General features: G+C 39.8%; 1 protein-coding gene across 1 annotated transcript in view; it reads left to right on the top strand.

Annotated features, from left to right (window-relative positions):
* Positions 1–1,769: 1,769 nt before the first annotated feature.
* Positions 1,770–23,746, top strand: part of LOC133665423 (zinc finger protein 569-like) — a 29,472-nt gene continuing 7,495 nt past the window's right edge. Inside the window, exons 1-4 of the mRNA XM_062070715.1 lie at positions 1,770–2,231; positions 11,509–13,035; positions 16,820–17,002; positions 22,125–22,349. Of these exons, the coding sequence (XP_061926699.1) occupies positions 2,021–2,231; positions 11,509–13,035; positions 16,820–17,002; positions 22,125–22,349 (2,146 nt within the window). The 5' untranslated portion in view covers positions 1,770–2,020. The remainder of the gene's footprint in view (positions 2,232–11,508; positions 13,036–16,819; positions 17,003–22,124; positions 22,350–23,746) is intronic.

The raw sequence follows: 23,746 nt of genomic DNA, 5'->3' as shown, positions 1-23,746 counted from the left end.
TTTTGGTAGTTGAGTCAAAATGGCACTTTCGTGTTCACAGCACTCTCTGACAAGTGCAGAAATCACAGATTAACTAGAAGAGGCAACTCCTGAAGGAAATGCTCCAATGCTGAAGTTGAACTGAAATGCTGATAGAATGCAGTATGAATTCAAGAATAGTTTGAATGTGGGAATGGTTTGAATATTGAAGAGTTTGAATTTCCGGGAAAACCGGAATTTGGATTGGAACTTGGGAAAGTGTTAGTTTGAATGTCCAGGATGAGCGGAATGGGTTAATGTATGAATGGTTTGAAAAGGTTGAACAATGTGGGAATTGTGCAACTTGGAAAAATGTCACATTAATTTCAATGGGAAATTCCTGGAAATTTGGGAATCTTGAGGAAAGGGGGATTTAAAAAAAAAATGATTAGGAGCATGAATGTTCTGAATGAGCTGAATTGGTTGGTGTTGGAATTGTTTGAATCAGTCAAGAAATGTTGAAGTAGTAAATGGTATTAGAGAATTTCAGGAAAATCTGGAATTTTTTTGGAAAATGGTAAAAAACACGAATGGTCTGAATGAGTTGAAATTGTTGGTGTGGGAATTTTTCAAATCGGTCGAGAAATGTTTAAGTAGTAACATGTTGAATTGAGAAATGATATTACGGAATTCCTGGAATTTTGGGAAAACCAGGAATTTTTCCAGTTCAAAAAACAACTTCGGTTTTTTTTGTCTTAATTAAGAGGAATGTTTTGACGGTGGAAGTGGGTTGAAAAATGTGGGAGGAGTAGTCGCCAGAGAAAAGGGTGGAAATAGGGCTTTGGAAAAGCAGGAAATTCTGGAAAATCCTGGAATTTTTTGGAACTTGGAAAAAGGGTAGTTTGAATTTCCAGGATGGTGGAATGGTTTGAATAGGTTGAAAAATGGGGAAATAGTGAAAGTTTGAAAAAGGGCCAATTAATTTTAAATGGGGAAAAATGTCCCAGAAAACCGGGAATTTTGGGAAATCGGGAATTTTGTCAATGTAAAGCCCGCGATTCCCGAATAGGCTGAACAGTTTGAAGTTGGAACGGTTTGAATCGGGCAAAAAAATGTGGATGGTAGAGTGTGCCAAAATATGGAGAAGAAGATGAAGAATAAATAGATGAATTTTGGTGTCCTCTGTGTTTTGTTTTTTTATAAATTTTGATTTCTATTTACTGTTTTGATTGGTTTTTCCTTTTAAAATCGTTTTTAATCATATTAATCATTATATTGTTTTTATATTGGTTTTATATTTATTTATTTTTTGTTTTTATTCAGTCATTGGTGGAGCTAAGGATAATACTTGAATATTGTTTTTAATATTGTTTTTAATATTGTCTTTAATCTTGTTGTGCAGCACTTTGGAAACATTTTTGTTGTTTAAATGTGCTATATAAATAAAGTGGATTGGATTGGATTCAAAAACCATATGTGTGAATGCTTAGAGCGAAGTCAAAAAGCGCGTATATAATTGTTTGGCCCTTTGTAGCCACCGTAGCTTCCTCAACCTTGGCAACGTCGAAATTTCACTAAAAAACCCGAGTCAAAGTACAGCATGCAATAACGTGTTATTATAACTCATTTATAACTCGGCTGGAAAAATTGGAACCTTTCTGTCCATTTACACACAAACTGGAGTTAAAATTACAAAGGGAGTCTTTGCCGCGTCTAAGCACCGCCCCTTTTACCAGCTAACCATTATTAAAAAACATTAAAGAAATTACACTAAGTCACCGCTAGATGGCAGTAAAGGCGCCTACAGCGGAAACAGACAATCCACGAAGAAGTCGGAAAGTAGCAAAACGTCTCTTAGCAAGGAGCCAACCGTGGACGTTTTGACTGTTGTTGCTATGCAAAACCTTTATTCGCCATTATTTTTGTTTGTTTTGTCGATTGATCGTAGACTAAACATTACAGTTTATCCGGTCTCGTCTCGCTGTACGTTCTCGCCCCCGGTGCACTTTGAAGGCTTATCGAGCTAGCCGAACTTGTTAGCGAAAGTTAGCCACGCTCGCTAATGTCGTCGTGGGGGAACATGCAGAAAGTCCAAAGTCTGAGAGTGTTGGTGAATGCAAGACTGACCGCTGCCGTGGAAGAAATATTCGAAGTGTTGGAAAGAACAATAGCGGGATACGAGGAGGAACTTTCTCGAACGAAAGAGGAGAACCAGCGACAGCGTCAACTACTGGACGCCGCTTTGAAGCCTCAGATTGAGTCGCACAGAATGGGTTTGTTCTCTTCTTACTGCCACCTGTTCAATAACTGTATTGATTTTGAGATTTCAATTCCCTCGGTATGTTGATAAAATGCTGAAGATTGTGTGTGTTCACTTGTCACCCATTTTTAATTAGAGCTACAATACAACTTTGTCTAAAGCAGGGGTGTCAAACTCGTTTTAGATCGGGGGCCACATCCAATCCAATCCACTTTATTTATATAGCACATTTAAACAACAAAAATGTTTCAAAAGTGCTGCACAACAATATTAAAAACAATATTCAAATATTATCCTTAGCTCCACCAATGACTGAATAAAAACAAAAAATAAATAAATATAAAAATAAATATGATTAAAAACGATTTTAAAGGGTAAAACCAATTAAAACAGTAAATAGAAATAAAAATGTATTTTAAAAAAAACACAGAGGACCACACAACTCACGTAGTGTTAAAAGCCAAAGAATAAAAGTGGGTCTTAAGACGAGACTTAAAACACTCCACTGTGGTAGCAGTTTGAACATGGAGGGGCAGAGTGTTCCAGAGCTTAGGGCCGACCACAGAGAAGGCCCTGTCTCCCCTGGATTTAAGTCTGGTCTTGGGCACCACAAGCTGGAGCTGTCTCTTGGACCTCAGGAGTGTAAATTTGGATGAGGTCCGAGATATACTGAGGTGCCAGTCCATGTAAAGCTTTAAAAACAAACAGCAATGTTTTAAAATCAATTCTAAAATGAACAGGGAGCCAGTGCAAATTCTGAAGAATTGGTGCTATATGCTTGCGTTTCCTGGCCCCTGTTAAAAGTCGTGCTGCCGCGTTCTGGACTAACTGCAACCTGGAGAGAGCTTTTTGGCTAATGCCAGCATAAAGTGCATTGCCGTAGTCCAGGCGACTTGAAATGTGGAGAACAATCTACTCCCAAGTGGGCCGAACTGGTAAAATAACGGCACGATAACTTAAAAATAAAGACAACTTAAGATTGTTTTATTTGTTTAAAAAATGGAACAAGCACATTCTGAAAATGTACACATCATAATGTTGTTTTTTTTTTTTTTACACTTACATGTTAGTCATTTATATTTTCTGAATAAATTATGTGATAATGTTCATCAGTCCACTCCATCCATCCATTTTCTTCCGCTTATCCGAGGTCCTGTCGCGGGGGCAGCAGCCTAAGCAGAGAACCCCAGACTTCCCATCTCCCCAGCCACTTTGTCCAGCTCCTCCCGGGGGATCCCGAGGCGTTCCCAGGCCAGCTGGGAGACATAGTCTTCCCAAAGTGTCCTGGGTCTTCCCCTTGGCCTCCTGCCTGTCAGACGTGCCCCAAACGCCTCCCTAGGGAGGCGTTCGGGTGGCATCCTGAGCAGATGGCTCTTCTTGATGTGAAGGAAGCAGCGGCTTTACTTTGAGCTCCTCCCGGATGGCAGAGCTTCTCACCCTATCTCTAAAGGAGAGACCCGCCACCCGGCAGAGGAAACTCATTTCGGCCACTTGTACCCGTGATCTTGTCCTTTCGGTCATAACCCAAAGCTCATGACCATAGGTGAGCATGGGAACGTAGATCAACCGGTAAATTGAGAGCTTTGTCTTCCGGCTCAGCTCCTTCTTCACCACAATGGATCGATACAGCGCACCAATCCGCCTGTCGATCTCGCGATCCACTCTTCCCCCACTCGTGAGCAAGACTCCTAAGTACTTGAACTCCTCCACTTGGGGCAAGATCATCCTCCCCAACTTGGAGATGGCACTCCACCCTTTCCCGGGCGAGAACCATGGACTCGGACTTGGAGGTGTTGATTCTCATCCCAGTCGCTTCACACATCAGTCCACTCATTGGTGTTCATTTTCAATCTATCAAGATAAAACAATTATATCAAAATCCTATTACAGGATGTTACAGTATTTATTAGGGGTGTGGGAAAAAATCGATTCGAATTCGAATCACGATTCTCACGCTGTGCGATTCAGAATCGATTCTCATTTTAAAAAATCGATTTTTTAAATTAATTTATTTAAAAAATATATATATATATTTTTTCAATACAATAACAATGCAATCCAATTCCAAAACTGAACAGAACTGCAATAAACGGAGCAATTGAGAGGAGACACAAACACGACACAGAACAAACCAAATGTAGTGAAACAAAAATGAATATTATCAATTCAATTCAATTCAATTCAATTATTTATTTATTTCGTACTTGGATGTGTACATTTCAACAACATTTCAACAATCTCACATACCTTACTGCATTCAATACACAGCCATGTCGAAAAGGAACAGGATGAAGAAAATCTTATATTTCCTGCCCCTTCGCACAAAAGAAACATTTTCTTGCTATCTCTTTGCCGGTAGTGCATTAGAACATCCAATGCAACAAATCAATACAAAACAATATATCACATATGCACACACAGGCACCCACACCCACACGCACCCACCCACCAGGGGCGTAGACTCTAGAGTAGTAAAAAAGGCTACAGGACATGTATGACCCAGTTGACAAGAAAAGTTATTGTTGCCTAAAAACTACAAGTTTGTACCCCTACCCAGTGCACACACTCATAGAAATTAATAGAACAAACAATCAATGAAAAGAATAAACAAGCAAGATAAGTTGAACAAAAAATAAACAAACAAAACAAAAACTGAAAAAATAAGGCAATCACTCAAACCAAACAAACTGAAAAAGAACAAGGCAATCATCCAAACCAAACGAACTGAAAAAGAATAAGGTAATCATTCAAACCAAACAAAACTGAATAGAACAAGGCTATCATAACAAGGTATCATTCAAACCAAACAAAGCTAAGAACAATGTGATCATTCAACCAAGGATCCATAGTGCATGTCGATAAAGAAAAAAAAAAAAAAATGAAAGGAAAGCTAGACTATACAATACCTACAGTCATGTAGGATAATGTAAGCGTTGTTTTTTTTTTGTGTGTTTATTATTATTTTTATTTTTTATTTTTATTTTTTTCCCCTTATTTTTCCCTTTGCGTCCCTTTTGTCAGTGCTCATATAACATCATAGTTCTGTTTTTAAAGACTTTTTTTAATTGAAATGTGTTTTTACATTGCTTTATTTCATTATGGAGAGAGTTCCAGAGTTTTACTCCCACCACTGATGTACACATTTGTTTTGATGTTGTTCGTGCAAGCTGATGCTTAAAGTGCCCTTTCCTTCTTCCTTCTTTTTCTATTAAAGTGAAATTTTTTTGTAGATTTGTTGGTAGCTCTTGACTACTGGCCCTGAACATAACCAATAATGTCTGCTGCTCAACTAGTTCATAAAATTTGTAAAGTCCTGAGCTAATAAATAATCCATTTGTGTGCTCTCTATAACCTGTTTTGTGTATGATTCTGATCGCTCTCTTCTGAAGGAGGTACAGTGGCTTTGTGTTACTCTTATATGTACTACCCCATATTTCCACACAATAATTGATATAAGGCAGTACAAGTGCACAATACAGTGTACGCATTGCTTTATAATCTAATACATCTTTTACCTTATTTAATATAAATATACTTTTAGCCATCTTTTTTCTAACATGTGAGATATGCGATTTCCAACTAATATTATCATCTAAAATCACTCCCAAAAATCTAATCTCAGAGACTTTTTCAATGCTTGTTCCAGCTATTGACAGTACAATATTTTCAGGCTTTTTTCTCTTACTAAAAATCATGAACTTAGTTTTTTTCAAATTCAATGATAATTTGTTAACGTCAAACCATTTTTTGAGTTTGACCATTTCCTGTTCCATACTCTTTAGTAATTCATTTAAGTCATGTCCAGAGCTGTAAAAGTTGGTATCGTCAGCAAATAATACAAAATTGAGTAATTTTGACACATCACAGATATCATTTATGTATAAAATAAATAGTTTCGGTCCCAGAACAGACCCTTGTGGAATTCCACACTTAATACTCATATTTTCAGATGTATTAGCAGCATATTGTACATATTGTTGTCTGTTATTCAAGTAGCTATTTAACCAATCTAAAACTATTCCTCTCACACCGTATGAATGTAATTTGGATAAAAGGATAGAGTGATCGATTGTGTCAAACGCTTTCTTAAGGTCTATAAACACCCCTACTGTGTATTTCTTACTATCGGTGGCTGTTGTTATGTCCTCAATTATGTTCATCACAGCAGAGGCAGTAGATCTGTTTGAACGAAATCCATACTGGCTCTCGCTCAACAACTTGTTTTTTTCAATAAAATGGTCTAATTTTTGTACAAATATTTTTTCAAGCACCTTAGAGAATTGGGACAGAAGTGATACCGGTCTGTAATTAGTAAACATGTGCTTATCCCCATCTTTAAAGAGTGGAATAACCTTTGCTACCTTCATTCTATCTGGGAAGGTCCCTGTATTGAAAGAGAGATTGAAGATATAGCAGAGAGGCTCAATGATGCAGTCAATTGTCTTTTTTACAATTATCATATCTAACCCATCATCGTCTGTTGATGTTTTGTTCTTTAATTTATTTACAATTGTTATAATTTCATTTTCACTGACTTCTCCCAAAAACATTGACTTAAGTACTCTGCCTCCACCTCCCAACCCATTCTGAAATGACCCATCATCATGTTTTTCTATATTTTCTGCTAGTTTTGGACCTACGTTTACAAAAAATGAGTTAAACTCATTTGCCACTTCGTCCATATTTTTTATTATCTTTTCTTCTTTTACAAAGTGGTTTGGCGGGCTGATAGGTCCCGGTGTGCTTCCCATCACCTTTTTCAATATGTTCCATGTTCCTTTGATATTGGCTTTATTTTTTTCTAACAAGTTACTATAATAGTCTTTTTTGGCTTGTCTCATTATTGTTGTCAACCTGTTTTTATAAACCTTATATTTAATTTCTGCTGCATTTGTCCTAGATTTTAAAAATACCTTGTAAAGTCTATTTTTCTTTTTACATGCATTCTGTAGTCCCCTTGTGATCCAAGGAGTTTCACTGTAATTGTCCTTTTGTTTACATAGCATATTTGGGCAATGTTTTTCATACAGTGATAAATATATATTTAAAAAAGCTTCATATGCATCATTTACCTCTCCTACATATACCTCCATCCAATCCCTTACAAGAAGGTCGCTTCTAAACATGTCAATTGTCGCTTCGGTTCTTAATCTTTTCCTTACATATTTGTGGGCTGTTTCTTCTCTCTTCCTGTTGACTTGACAGTCCCCCTCATTGATTTGGCACTCATAAGTAAAAAATACAGGTAGATGGTCGCTGATATCATTAACTACCAATCCACTCTTGATTTTGTTTTTTTCTACAACATTTATAAAGATATGATCAATCAGTGTGGCGCACGTTGTTGTTATTCGACTTGGTTTGGTGATCAACGGATATAATCCTTTACTATACAGTATCTCTAGATATTCGCTTGTTGATGTATTTCTAGGAGCGCTCAGCAAATCAATATTTAGATCCCCACACATGACATATGTTTTCTTTTCATTTAGATGGCACAGTATTTCTTCAAGTTTATCATTAAATTCATCTACTCTGGACCTCGGTGCCCTATATACACACGTAACGATGACATTTCTCTTCCTTTCCATCTCAATCTCCACAGTTATACATTCAAGCAAATCATCAATAACCATCGTCATACGTTCTACTGCTTTGCATTTCAAGTCACGGTGGACAAGCAGGGCCACGCCCCCTCCCCTTTTATTTATTCTATTACTGTGATGCAGCTCATAATTATCGATGGAGAAGTCGATACCTCTCTCCTCATCTATCCATGTTTCTGTCAGAGCTATTATTTTGAATTTACTTTTCAAGTTACTCAGATACTCTTTGATTTTATTAAAATTTGCATATGCGCTTCTACAGTTGAAGTGTATTAGAGAAAAGTTATTGTCTAGACTAACACTATCATTAAGCTGTTCCTCTGTATAGTAATCACACAAGGAATTAATTGAGTTGAACAGATGTTTATCTGGGTCAACTTGACATTCAAAGTCATGCAATTTGTAATCTATATATTCAGATCCTGACGGATGATTTTCAGTTGTCTCAGCCATTATGGGTTGATGTTATATTGCCAGTGCACAGTAATAGAATAATTGATATGCTCATAATATAATAAATATACTCATGACATAATAAATATGCTGATGTTATATTCCCAATGCTAAACTCATGACATAATAAATATGCTGATGTTATATTCCCAAAGCTAAACATGATCATAGTTGTCATATAGAAATAGCATGACGTCATAGTATAGTATATAAATATAATGATTGATATAGTATAGGCATAGTATTTGTGGTTGTAGGATGGCATCATGGTGGTTAACATGGATGTACTGTAGTTGTGCCACTCATACCTTCCCAGGCTGCGGTCCCCCCTTAGCCTGATTACTTGGATCCAGTGTCCATGTCCATGCTCATAAGTCCCCAATCCCGCACCGTCCACGGTATACCCTATCGGATTCTTCCACACCCTCACGACCACCGAATGACATCTCCTGTGTAGATTGACGTTAGTGTTCATATTTCCATACGAGGGGCATAACTCCACGGTGCACATTACACACGCATACTCACACAGCACAGCCACATTCATACCGGTATATACACACTCACTCCAGACACACAAACGCAAAAATAGCAGCATAAATGAGTAAAAATAACAAGTCCAAAACAGTTCCAGCGTCCAGTACAAAATATGTTCCAGTCCAGAAAAGAGCATCGGACCTGCATGACTCAGTATGTTAAACGGCCGACAGATCACGCACCAGTGAGGTGTGGAGAGAAATGTGTCCCAAAAACAGTTCACAAAAATCTGTGACTCAGCTTGGCAAAAAACGCATAGGCCTACTAAAAAAACGTTCAAAAAAGTTATTGACACAGAGGAACCAGTGTGAAAGCATTCGTGCAGCTCGTGTCCATGGGGCTTTGTAAAAAATAAAGTTAGCCTACCGTCTTGTTCAGAGAGGATCCATGCTAGAAACACCAAAATATTGGGAGATGGTAAAAAGGGAGAGATTGAAAGTAGCAGTGCTAATCCCCTCTTCTGCTCACAGTCACACCACTGAGCCCAGGCAAACCAGACAGACGGAGACATAGTCATTTATAAGGGTCGAGGTCTTTTAACTCGCGTATCATGATCACCTTCTCTGCTTCACCATTCAACTTAATGAGCACCTTACAATCTCTGGTCCACGTAGCTTTAATCTTGTCGTCCTTATCAACAACAGTATCAATATTACTTCCAATTTCAACATAGCAGTGATTAAAAATCCCTCATTGACATTATCATTAGACATTTATACATTTAAAAAAAAAGAACAATAGTGTCACAGTGGCTTACACTTGCATCACATCTCATAAGTTTGACAACACACTGTGTCCAATATTTTCACAAAGATAAAATAAGTCATATTTTTGGTTCATTTAATAGTTAAAACAAATTTACATTATTGCAATCAGTTGATAAAACATTGTCCTTCACAATTATAAAAGCTTTTTACAAAAATCTACTACTCTGCTTGCATGTCAGCAGACTGGGGTAGATCCTGCTGAAATCCTATGTATTGAATGAATAGAGAATCGTTTTGAATCGGGAAAAAAAAATCGTTTTTGAATCGAGAATCGTGTTGAATTGAAAAAAAATAAATCGATTTTGAATCGAATTGTGACCCCAATAATCGATATTGAATCGAATCGTGGGACACCCAAAGATTCACAGCCCTATTATTTATGTAGTTTGATCATTTTCCTCGACTGATGTACTAACATCATGTGGGGTTTTTTTGTACATATGTAGCATCATCTACAAAGATACAAATAATTGCTATTACGACATCCAGTGGACACATTTAAAGGCCTACTGAAAGCCACTACTACCGACCACGCAGTCTGATAGTTTATATATCAATGATGAAATCTTAACATTGCAACACATGCCAATACGGCCGGGTTAACTTATAAAGTGACATTTTAAAATTCCCGGGAAATATCCGGCTGAAGCATCGCGGTATGATGACGTATGCGCGTGACGAAGTCCGAGTAACGGAAGTTATGGTACCCCGTAGAATCCTATACAAAAAGCTCTGTTTTCATTTCATAATTCCACAGTATTCTGGACATCTTTTGCAATTTTTTTAATGAACAATGAAGGCTGCAAAGAAGACAGTTGTAGGTGGGATCAGTGTATTAGCAGCGGACTACAGCAACACAACCAGGAGGACTTTGTTGGAGCGCTAGCCGCGCTAGCCGCCGACTTCACCTTGACTTCCTACGTCTCCGGGCCGCCAAACGCATCGGGTGAAGTCCTTCGTCCTTCTGCCGATCGCTGGAACGCAGGTGAGCACGGGTGTTGATGAGCAAATGAGGGCTGGCTGGCATAGGTGGAGAGCTAATGTTTCTAGCATAGCTCTGTGCAATCCGGTTGCTAAGTTAGCTTCAATGGCGTCCTTAGCACAGCATTGTTAACCTTCGCCAGCCTGGAAAGCATTAACCGTGTATTTACATGTCCACGGTTTAATAGTATTGTTGATTTTCTATCTATACTTCGAGTCAGGGGTTTATTTATTTTGTTTCTATATGCAGTTAAAGCAAGATGCTATCACGTTAGCTCGTAGCTAAAGCATTTCGCCGATGTAAAAGGCACTGAATGTCCATTTCGCGTTCTCGACTCTCATTTTCAAGAGGATATAGTATCCGAGGTGGTTTAAAATACAAATCTGTGATCTACAATAGAAAAAGGAGAGAGTGTGGAATCCAATGAGCCAGCTTGTACCTAAGTTACGGTCAGAGCGAAAAAAGATACGTCCATCGCTGCCTCTCAAGTCATTCACTGTAACGTTCCTCATCTACGAATCTTTCATCCTTGCTCAAATTAATGGGGTAATCATCACTTTCTCGGTACGAATCTCTCTCGCTCCATTGTAAACAATGGGGAATTGTGAGGAATACTAGCTCCTGTGACGTCACGCTACTTCCGGTACAGGCAAGGCTTTTTTTTTTATCAGCGAGCAAAAGTTGCGAACTTTATCGTCGATTTTCTCTACTAATTCCTTTCAGCAAAAATATGGCAATATCGCGAAATGATCAAGTATGACACATAGAATGGATCTGCTATTCCCGTTTAAATAAAAAAAAATCATTTCAGTAGGCCTTTAAAACAGCCGTTTCTTTCATTCAAAAATTTCAGGTTCATTTTTATATGGATGAAACCAGATCCGGCCCCCGGGCCGTACGTTTGACACCCCTGCCCTAAAGCACGTGTGTTTGTGTATCCTGCAGGCGTCAGTGAAGGAGGTCTTCCCCCAGAGCAGCAGCAGGCGAGCTCCAGGCTGGAGCAGCCCCTCCAAATTAAAGAGGAAGAGGAGGAGCACGTGTTGACTCAGGACGGAGCTGACATCAGCACATTTCCAGTGACTCGTGTGATTGTGAAGAGTGAAGATGACGAAGACGAAGCTCAGTGGTCACAGCTTCATTACGGTAAAAGCGAGGAGCCGAGAATATCGGAAGCAGACGGCCTATTGGCGCCGCTGTCGGATAGTGACGACGCCACGTCACACTCTTCCGAAACAGATGATGAAGACTCCAAGGCGGACATGGCGAGTCACGCTGACAACTTCAAGTGCTCTCAATGTGACAAAACGTTTGTCTACAAGCGGAATTTGAGAAGACACATGAGGTGTCACAAGGAAGACAAACACTTCAAATGTTCTCAATGTGACAAAAGTTTTGACGACAAGGCGCATCTCGAAAGACACACGAGAAGTCACACCGGAGAAAAACCTTTCGGCTGTTCAGTTTGCGGCGAGCGGTTCACCCTGAAAGGCAATTTGAAGAGACACAGCAAGAGGCACACCGGAGAAAAGACGTTTTCCTGTTCAGTTTGTCGTCAGCCATTTTCCTCCAAGTCTAACCTAATGGCGCACACAAGAACGCACACGAGAGAAAAGCCCTTCTCGTGTTCGTTCTGCAACGCAAGATTTAGCGTCCGTCCGGCGCTGGTTCAACACGTGAGAACGCACACCGGCGAAAAACCCTTTTCCTGCTCAGTCTGCAGTAAAAAATTCTCCCAAAGAGCGCATCTGACGGCGCACACGAGAACGCACACGGGGGAGAGACCTTTCCCTTGCTCGGTCTGCAACGTGACTTTTGGCGTCAGCTCGACGCTGATTCAACACATGAAGACGCACACCAACGAGAAGCCGTTTTCCTGCTCAGTTTGCGGGAAAACGTTCTCTCGGAAGAGGAGCTTGACCGCGCACATGCGAACACACACCGGAGAGAAATTGTTTCCGTGCTCCGTCTGTAATGAGAGTTTTAGCGCCCGTTCGACATTAATCAACCACAAGCGGACGCACACCGGAGAGAAACCTTTCTCTTGCTCGTTCTGTGGGAACAAATTCTCTCAAAAGGCCCACATAATAACACACATGCGCACGCACACTGGAGAAAAGCCATTTTCTTGCTCAGATTGCGGTCAAACGTTCTCTCTGAAGGGCACGCTAATGAAACACTCCAGGAAACACACCGGAGAAAAGCCATTTTCATGTACGGTCTGCAACATAAGCTTCGGCGTCAGCTCCACCCTGATTCGTCACATGAGAACACACACCGGCGAGAAGCCTTTCGCTTGTTCGGTCTGCGGCAAAACGTTCTCCCTGAAAAGCTCTTTGGTGATACACACAAGGAAGCACACCGGAGAGAAAACATTCAGTTGCAAGGTGTGTGACGACAAATTCTCTTCCAGGTGCCAGCTTAACAAACACGTGTGTGCCGGGGAGGGCAGTGGCAGTCAAACACTTGTCACTAGCTAGATTTGGACTTATTATGCCGTGCATGTTTTGCAATAACACATGTCACACTTTGTCACGGAATGAGCCCTTTTTTATATCTTGTACACTATAAAAAAGGGGCAAGTACAATTAAATAAAACACAAATCCTCACAGTCTTTGGCGTCTATCGCTCTCTTTCATATAACATCAGATGGCCAACTCTGTGTCATGTAGCCACGTCTTCGTCTCTGGTCCTAAGTGGGAAAAGGCCGGCTTCTGAGGGTGGGCTGTATAGGGGGAAGACCGTGATGATGTGCTTGGCAGTCTGCAATGTGAACTCGGCCTATGTCATGTATTCTACCACAATGCTCAGTACAAGGGCCAGCAACCCTTGTACTAATAATCAGATAAGTAGATTAAACGGATAGATTATTGAGCAGGACTAGGCAATTATTTTGACTCGACTTGATCTAGAGCTTAAGTCTCTAGATCAGGGGTCACCAACCTTTTTGAAAGCAAGAGCTACTTCTTGGGTACTGATTAATGCGAAGGGCTACCAGTTTGATACACACTTAAATAAATTGCCAGAAATAGCCAACTTGCTCAATTTACCTTTAACTCTATGTTATTATTAATAATTAATGATATTTACACTTAATTGAACGGTTTAAAAGAGGAGAAAACACGAAAAAAATGATAATTAAATTTTGAAACATAGTTTATCTTCAATTTCGACTCTTTAAAATTCAAAATTCAACCGAAAAAAAAGAAGAGAAAAACTAGCAAATTCGAATCTTTTTGAAAAAATTTAAAAAATAATTTATGGAACATCATTAGTACTTTTTCCTGATTAAGATTAATTTTAGAATTTTGATGACATGTTTTAAATAGGTTAAAATCCAATCTGCACTTTGTTAGAATATATAACAAATTGGACCAAGCAATATTTCTAACAAAGACAAATCATTATTTCTTCTAGATTTTCCAGAACAAAAATTTTAAAAGACATTCAAAAGACTGAAATAAGATTTAAATTTGATTCTACAGATTTTCCAGAATATTTTTTTTAAATTTTAATCATAATAAATTTGAAGAAATATTTCACAAATATTCTTCGTCGAAAAAACAGAAGCTAAAATGAAGAATTAAATTAAAATGTATTTATTCTTTACAATAAAAAAAAATTAATTTACTTGAACATTGATTTAAATTGTCAGGAAAGAAGAGGAAGGAATTTAAAAGGTAAAAATGTGTATGTGTTTAAAAAATCCTAAAATCATTTTTAAGGTTGTATTTTTTCTCTAAAATTGTTTTTCTGAAAGTTATAAGAAGCAAAGTAAAAAAATAAATGAATTTATTTAAACAAGTGAAGACCAAGTCTTTAAAATATTTTCTTGGATTTTCAAATTCTATTTGAGTTTTGTCTCTCTTAGAATTAAAAATGTCGGGCAAAGCGAGACCAGCTTGCTAGTAAATAAATACAATTTAACAAATAGAGGCAGCTCACTGGTAAGTGCTGCTATTTGAGCTATTTTTAGAACAGGCCAGCGGGCTACTCATCTGGTCCGTACGGGCTACCTGGTGCCCACGGGCACCGCGTTGGTGACCCCTGCTCTAGATCAACTTCAGATCTATCTGTCGATTATAGGTTCTTATATTTTTCAAATTTTTTTTGTTTTGTTTAATTTATGCTTTTTTTGTCATCAAACCTTTTTTTTATATATATCCCAAACACAAAATATGCAATATTTTTCCCAAAAAATATTTAAAAGTGGAATTTTTGTTGTGAAGTAATTGGAGCCTTGAATAGGTCAATTATTCATAACATTGATTTTGATTAATTATTATTTCTTGAGCAATGACAGCATTAAAGAAAAACAACATTCTGCATGACAGCTTTGTGTTATCAAAGTCCAAATTTCCCAATTTTTTCTTTTTACATTTCACCAGTTTTCTCTTTCATTCCTTGATTTTATTTTTTTTGTTTGTTCTTTTTAAGTAGTATTTTTAGATTGTGCTGCGGGCCTTTAAAAAATTAGATGTTCCAGTCTATACTGTATTTATTTTTATTATTGGTAGCAGTAATATTTGTTGTTTTTGTTTTTGTCTTTCCATTATGCCTGCTTTTTTTTGTTGATGTTTCTTTATATTTTTAGCCACCGGTCAAAAAAACAAATTAACTTACAAATCATAGAAATGAACAAAAAGCCAGACGTCCAAAACACACAAACGAGCGTCCATAGAAAAACAAAAACATACTAGATGAGGCAATTCTTGAAGGAATTGCGTGTGAATACTCCAATGCTGAAGTTGAACTGAAATTGTGGAATTTTTTTTTGTAGAATTGTTGAAGTAGAGCACACAATTCCCAAACAGGCTGAATATTTTTAAGTTGGAACAGTTTGAATCAGATGAAAAATATGGGAGTTGTGGAACTTTGAAGAATGTCCCATTGATTTCAATGTGAATTTCCCCCCAAAATTCCCAATTTTGGGGGGACAAATTTAGAGAAAAAAATGTGTCTGGGGTATATCAGATTTTTAGAACACTAATACAAAAACTCACAATAATGTCTGATTGAATGCTAAAAACGTTATGACAGACCGCCTTAAAAAACGGAATGGAATTTGAATTTTTTTTTACTGAATGAGACACCCAGAATGTACATGAAAATAAAGAATGTGGGATTTACAATATTAACTATGTACGATAAAACACTGAATATTGACAATATATGGACGTCACACCCTCTCTCGATCGACATATTTTACAATCAAGCGAAAAACAAAAACAAAATGCAACAAACACAGCGAAATATGAATGTGAAGGGATCGCGGATCGATTGGCTGCACAAGAAATGTAAAAAAAAAAAAAAATAGATTTTTTTTTTTATTCAATCAACATAAAAAACACAAGATACACTTACAATTATTGCACCAACCCATTCACACTCATTCGCACAAAAGGGTTGTTTCTTTCTGTTATTAATATTTGTGGTACCTACATTATATATCAATACAGTCTGCAAGGGATACAGTCTGTAAGCACACATGATTGTATTTTTTTATGACAAAAATATTAAAAATAATAATTACACCCCCCCCCCCCGGTCCGCAGTAACAAAAAGGTTGGGGACCACTGGGTTAGAGTGTCCGCCCTGAGATCGGTAGGTCGTGAGTTCAAACCCCGGCCGAGTCATACCAAAGACTATAAAAATGGGACCCGTTACCTCCCTGCTTGGCACTCGGCATCGAGGGTTGGAATTGGGGGTTAAAACACCACAAATGATTCCCGGGCGCGGCCACCGCTGCTGCTCACTGCTCCCCTCGCCTCCCAGGGGGTGATCAAGGGGGATGGGTCAAATGCAGAGAATAATTTCGCCACACCTAGTGTGTGTGTGACAATCATTGGTACTTTAACTTTAACACAAGCAGCCGATTTCCATCAAATGATAAGCAGATTGTAATAACCCTGAGCCACCCATAGGTGGCAGCAGTTGACCAAACCGCTCCTATTCTGTTTAAAAAAACGGTCGAACAAGAACGCCAGGAAGCAGTCCGGAAGTCGCACTAGCATCGATAAGAGCTGAACCAACGTGAATGTTAAATATCCCTTTTACTATTATTGTCTCGTCTGTTCTTTATTCTCTACTTTTCTGTTTCGTACGGTCGAGCTCAGAATAAACAACACAGTTGACTACAGTTTCGTCTCAGTGCGCCGTCAAGCCCCCCGAGCTGGCTTAGCTTGTTAGCTGCTAACAAAGACACGCGGACGTGAGCGACACCACCCAAGCGTGGCGGCTGCGACAAAATGTGCAAAGTCCAAATGCTGCGGACGTTGGTGAACGAGCGGCTGACTGTGGCCGTGGAAGAAATATTCGTCGTGTTGGAAAGAACGATAGCGGAGTACGAGGAGGAGCTTTGTCGGATGAAGGAGGAGAACGAGCGACAACGTCAACTACTGGACGCTGTTTTCAAGTCTCAAATGGAGTCACACCGAGCAGGTTTGTTCTCTTTTTACTCTCAAATCTTTAATATCATTTATATCATAGGTGTCCAACTCAAGGTACGGGGGGCCGGATCTGGCGCGTCACATCATTTTATGCGGCCTGGAAATAATATGCGTCAATGAATGATTGATTGATTGAAACTTGTATTAGTAGATTGTACAGCACATATTCCATACAATCCATCCATCCATCTTCTTCTGCTTATCCGAGGTCGGGTCGTGGGGGCAGCAGCCTAAGCAGGGAAACCCAGACTTTCCTCTCCCCAGCCACTTCGTCCAGTTCCTCCCGGGGGATCCTGAGGGGTTCCCAGGCCAGCCGGGAGACATAATCTTCCCAACGTGTCCTGGGTCTTCCCCGTGGCCTCCTGCCGGTCGGACGTGCCCTAAACACCTCCCTAGGGAGGCGTTCGGGTGGCATCCTGACCAGACGCCCGAACCACCTCATCTGGCTCTTCTCGATGTGGAGGAGCAGCGGCTTTACTTTGAGCTCCTCCCGGGTGGCAGAGCTTCTCACCCTACCTCTAAGGGAGAGCCCCGCCACCCGGCGGAGGAAACTCCTATCGGCCGCTTGTACCCGTGATCTTGTTCTTTCGGTAATAACCCAAAGCTCATGACCATAGGTGAGGATGGGAACGTAGATCGACCGGTAGATTGAGAGCTTTGCCTTCCGGCTCAGCTCCTTCTTCACCACAACGGAGCGATACAGCGTCCGCATTACTGAAGACGCCGCACCGATCCGCCTGTCGATCTCACAATCCACTCTTCCCTCACTCGTGAACAAGACTCCGAGGTACTTGAACTCCTCCACTTGGGGCAATTGACCACTAAATGGTAACACCCGAATAAGTTTTTCAACTTGTTTAAGTCGGGGTCCACGTTAATCAATTCATGGTACAAATATATACTATCAGTATAATACAGTCATCACACAAATTAATCATCAGAGTATATACATTGAATTATTTACATTATTTACAATCCGGGGGGTGGGATGTGGAGGGGGTTGGGGCGGGGGGTTAGGTTGGGTTGCTATCAGCACTTCAGTCATCAACAATTATATAATCTGAGAAATGGACTTTGTAACAGTGTAGGTCTCACTTGGTAGGATATGTACAGCGAGCGGTGACCATAGTGAGCTCAGAAAGCATAAGAACAAGTATATACATTAGATTATTTACATTTGATTATTTACCTTTGATTGTCCGGGGAGGGGGTTAGGCTAGGGTTGTAGTTGCCTGGAGGTGTTCTTTTAGTGAGGTTTTGAAGGAGTATAGAGATGTACTTTCTTTTACACCTGTTGGGAGTGCATTCCATATTGATGTGGCATAGAAGGAGAATGAGTTAAGACTAGGGATGTCCGATAATATCGGCAGTCCGATATTATCGGCCGATAAATGCTTTAAAATGTAATATAATAATAAAAAAATGGCGGCCCATACACCAGAATTGTACTTTTTTTTAAAAACTGGTGTATCGTTTTTTAATTTGCATTAATACACTGTAAAATCAACAACCGTGGATTTTACGGTAATAAACTGGCAGCTCAGTTGCAATAATGTTACCGTTAAAAACAGTGGTACTGTTTTTCCAAATTTACAGTAATAAAGTAAACTTTTTTTTACGTACAATCTACAGGATTTTTTTACAGTATAAATGAAAAATCTAATTAAATGTATAGTCAATTGCCTAGTAATATCAGGGGACAAATCATTGTACTGTATTTTCCAGACTATAAGGTGCACTTAAAGGCCTACTGAAACCCACTACTACCGACCACGCAGTCTGATAGTTTATATATCAATGATGAAATCTTAACATTATAACACATGCCAATACGGCCGGGTTAACTTATAAAGTGACATTTTAAATTTGCCGCTAAACTTCCGGTTCGAAACGCCTCTGAGGATGACGTATGCGTGTGACGTAGCCCGGCGAACACGGGTATGCCTTCCACATTGAAGCCGATACGAAAAAGCTCTGTTTTCATTTCATAATTCCACAGTATTCTGGACATCTGTGTTCGTGAATCTGTTTCAATCATGTTCATTGCATTATAGAGAAGGAAGCCGAGCAAGCAAAGAAGAAAGTTGTCGGTGCGAAATGGACGTATTTTTCGAATGTAGTCAGCCACAACAGTACACAGCCGGCGCTTCTTTGTTTACATTCCCGAAAGATGCAGTCAAGATGGAAGAACTCGGATAACAGAGACTCTAACCAGGAGGACTTTTGATTTGGATACACAGACGCCTGTAGAGAACTGGGACAACACAGACTCTTACCAGGATTACTTTGATTTGGATGACAAAGACGCAGACGTGCTACTGTGAGTATGCAGCTTTGGCTTTTTTTTGCGTATGTACGTAACTTTTTTAAAATATATAAGCTTTATGAACCTTGGGTTAGGTGAACGGTCTTTTGGGCTGAGTGATTGTGTGTGTTGATCATGTGTTTGAATTGTATTGGCGTGTTCTATGGAGCTAGGAGCTAGCAGAGGAGCTAGGAGCTAGCATAACACGTACCGTACCGTACGTGCGCGTCACGTACGTAACTTTTTAAAAATATATAAGCTTTATGAACCTTGGGTTAGGTGAACGGTCTTTTGGGCTGAGTGATTGTGTGTGTTGATCAGGTGTTTGAATTGTATTGGCGTGTTCTATGGAGCTAGGAGCTAGCAGAGGAGCTAGGAGCTAGCATAACAAACACGCAGGTGTTTTTATGCAGGATTAATTTGTGGCATATTAAATATAAGCCTGGTTGTGTTGTGGCTAATAGAGTATATATATGTCTTGTGTTTATTTACTGTTGTAGTCATTCCCAGCTGAATATCAGGTACCGTGAGTATGCAGCCTTGGCTGCTAAACATTCGATAACTTGACCGTATGTGCGCGTCACGTACGTAACTTTTTAAAAATATATAAGCTTTATGAACCTTGGGTTAGGTAAACGGTCTTTTGGGCTGAGTGATTGTGTGTGTTGATCAGGTGTTTGAATTGTATTGGCGTGTTCTATGGAGCTAGGAGCTAGCAGAGGAGCTAGGAGCTAGCATTTTTATATATATACCAAACACAAAATATGCAATATTTTTCCCAAAAAATATTTAAAAGTGGAATTTTTGTTGTGAAGTAATTGGAGCCTTGAATAGGTCAATTATTCATAACATTGATTTTGATTAATTATTATTTCTTGAGCAATGACAGCATTAAAGAAAAACAACATTCTGCATGACAGCTTTGTGTTATCAAAGTCAAAATTTCCCAAATTTTTCTTTTTACATTTCACCAGTTTTCTCTTTCATTCCTTGATTTTTTTTATTTTTTTTTTGTTCTTTTTAAGTAGTATTTTTAGATTGTGCTGCGGGCCTTTAAAAAATTAGATGTTCCAGTCTACACTGTATTTATTTTTATTATTGGTAGCAGTAATATTTGTTGTTTTTGTTTTTGTCGTTCCATTATGCCTGCTTTTTTTTGTTGATGTTTCTTTATATTTTTAGCCGCCGGTCAATACAAAACAAATTAACTTACAAATCATAGAAATGAACAAAAAGCCAGACGTCCAAAACACACAAACGAGCGTCCATAGAAAAACAAAAACATACTAGATGAGGCAATTCTTGAAGGAATTGCGTGTGAATACTCCAATGCTAAAGTTGAAATGAAATTGTGGAATTTTTTTTTGTAGAATTGTTGAAGTAGAGCACACAATTCCCAAACAGGCTGAATATTTTTAAGTTGGAACAGTTTGAATCAGATGAAAAATATGGGAGTTGTGGAACTTTGAAGAATGTCCCATTGATTTCAATTTGAATTTCCCCAAAAAATTCCCAATTTTGGGGGGGAAAATGGGGGGACAAATTTAGAGAAAAAAATGTGTCTGGGGGCCGGTATATCAGATTTTTAGAACACTAATACAAAAACTCACAATAATGTCTGATTGAATGCTAAAAGCGTTATGACAGACCGCCTTAAAAAACGTAATGGATTTTTACATTTGTTTTACTGAATGAGACACCCAGAATGTACATGAAAATAAAGAATGTGGGATTTACAATATTAACTATGAACTATAAAACACTGAATATTGACAATATATGGACGTCACACCCCCTCTCGATCGACATATTTTACAATCAAGCGAAAAACAAAAACAAAATGCAACAAACACAGCGAAATATGAATGTGAAGGGATCGTGGATCGATTGGTACCGGGCCGCACAAGAAATGTAAAAAATAAATAAAAAAAGTTTAATTTTTTATTCAATCACAATAAAAAAACACAAGATACACTTACAATTAGTGCACCAACACATTCACACTCATTCGCACAAAAGGGTTGTTTCTTTGTGTTATTAATATTTCTGGTTCCTACATTATATATCAATATACATCAATACAGTCTGCAAGGATACAGTCTGTAAGCACACATGATTGTATTTTTTTATGAAAAAAAAATAATAATAACAAGGCCTACTTAGTGGCCTTGTGGTTAGAGTGTCCGCCCTGAGATCGGTAGGTCGTGAGTTCAAACCCCGGCCGAGTCATACCAAAGACTATAAAAATGGGACCCATTACCTCCCTGCTTGGCACTCAGCATCAAGGGTTGGAATTGGAGGTTAAATCACCACAAATGATTCCTGGGCGCGGCCACCGCTGCTGCTCACTGCTCCCCTCGCCTCCCAGGGGGTGATCAAGGGTGATGGGTCAAATGCAGAGAATAATTTCGCCACACCTAGTGTGTGTGTGACAATCATTGGTACTTTAATTTTAACACAAGCAGCCGATTTCCATCAAATGATAAGCAGATTGTAATAACCCTGAGCCACCCATAGGTGGCAGCAGTTGACCAAACCGCTCCTATTCTGTTTAAAAAAACGGTCGAACAAGAACGCCAGGAAGCAGTCCGGAAGTCGCACTAGCATCGATAAGAGCTGAACCAACGTGAATGTTAAATATCCCTTTTACTATTATTGTCTCGTCTGTTCTTTATTCTCTACTTTTCTGTTTCGTACGGTCGAGCTCAGAATAAACAACACAGTTGACTACAGTTTCGTCTCAGTGCGCCGTCAAGCCCCCCGAGCTGGCTTAGCTTGTTAGCTGCTAACAAAGACACGCGGACGTGAGCGACACCATCCAAGCGTGGCGGCTGCGACAAAATGTGCAAAGTCCAAATGCTGCGGGCGTTGGTGAACGAGCGGCTGACTGTGGCCGTGGAAGAAATATTCGTCGTGTTGGAAAGAACGATAGCGGAGTACGAGGAGGAGCTTTGTCGGATGAAGGAGGAGAACGAGCGACAACGTCAAGTACTGGACGCTGTTTTCAAGTCTCAAATGGAGTCACACCGAGCAGGTTTGTTCTCTTTTTACTCTCAAATCTTTAATATCATTTATATCATAGGTGTCCAACTCAAGGTACGGGGGGCCGGATCTGGCGCGTCACATCATTTTATGCGGCCTGGAAATAATATGCGTCAATGAATGATTGATTGATTGAAACTTGTATTAGTAGATTGTACAGCACATATTCCATACAATCCATCCATCCATCTTCTTCTGCTTATCCGAGGTCGGGTCGTGGGGGCAGCAGCCTAAGCAGGGAAACCCAGACTTTCCTCTCCCCAGCCACTTCGTCCAGTTCCTCCCGGGGGATCCTGAGGGGTTCCCAGGCCAGCCGGGAGACATAATCTTCCCAACGTGTCCTGGGTCTTCCCCGTGGCCTCCTGCCGGTCGGACGTGCCCTAAACACCTCCCTAGGGAGGCGTTCGGGTGGCATCCTGACCAGACGCCCGAACCACCTCATCTGGCTCTTCTCGATGTGGAGGAGCAGCGGCTTTACTTTGAGCTCCTCCCGGGTGGCAGAGCTTCTCACCCTATCTCTAAGGGAGAGCCCCGCCACCCGGCGGAGGAAACTCCTATCGGCCGCTTGTACCCGTGATCTTGTTCTTTCGGTAATAACCCAAAGCTCATGACCATAGGTGAGGATGGGAACATAGATCGACCGGTAGATTGAGAGCTTTGCCTTCCGGCTCAGCTCCTTCTTCACCACAACGGAGCGATACAGCGTCCGCATTACTGAAGACGCCGCACCGATCCGCCTGTCGATCTCACAATCCACTCTTCCCTCACTCGTGAACAAGACTCCGAGGTACTTGAACTCCTCCACTTGGGGCAATTGACCACTAAATGGTAACACCCGAATAAGTTTTTCAACTTGTTTAAGTCGGGGTCCACGTTAATCAATTCATGGTACAAATATATACTATCAGTATAATACAGTCATCACACAAATTAATCATCAGAGTATATACATTGAATTATTTACATTATTTACAATCCGGGGGGTGGGATGTGGAGGGGGTTGGGGCGGGGGGTTAGGTTGGGTTGCTATCAGCACTTCAGTCATCAACAATTATATAATCTGAGAAATGGACTTTGTAACCGTGTAGGTCTCACTTGGTAGGATATGTACAGCGAGCGGTGACCATAGTGAGCTCAGAAAGCATAAGAACAAGTATATACATTAGATTATTTACATTTGATTATTTACCTTTGATTGTCCGGGGAGGGGGTTAGGCTAGGGTTGTAGTTGCCTGGAGGTGTTCTTTTAGTGAGGTTTTGAAGGAGTATAGAGATGTACTTTCTTTTACACCTGTTGGGAGTGCATTCCATATTGATGTGGCATAGAAGGAGAATGAGTTAAGACTAGGGATGTCCGATAATATCGGCAGTCCGATATTATCGGCCGAT

Source organism: Entelurus aequoreus, linkage group LG02, assembly GCF_033978785.1.
Source record: "Entelurus aequoreus isolate RoL-2023_Sb linkage group LG02, RoL_Eaeq_v1.1, whole genome shotgun sequence".
Taxonomy (NCBI): Eukaryota; Metazoa; Chordata; class Actinopteri; order Syngnathiformes; family Syngnathidae; genus Entelurus; species Entelurus aequoreus.
The sequence above is the reverse complement of the archived record's forward strand: the minus strand, read 5'-3'. Positions and strand labels throughout refer to the sequence as shown.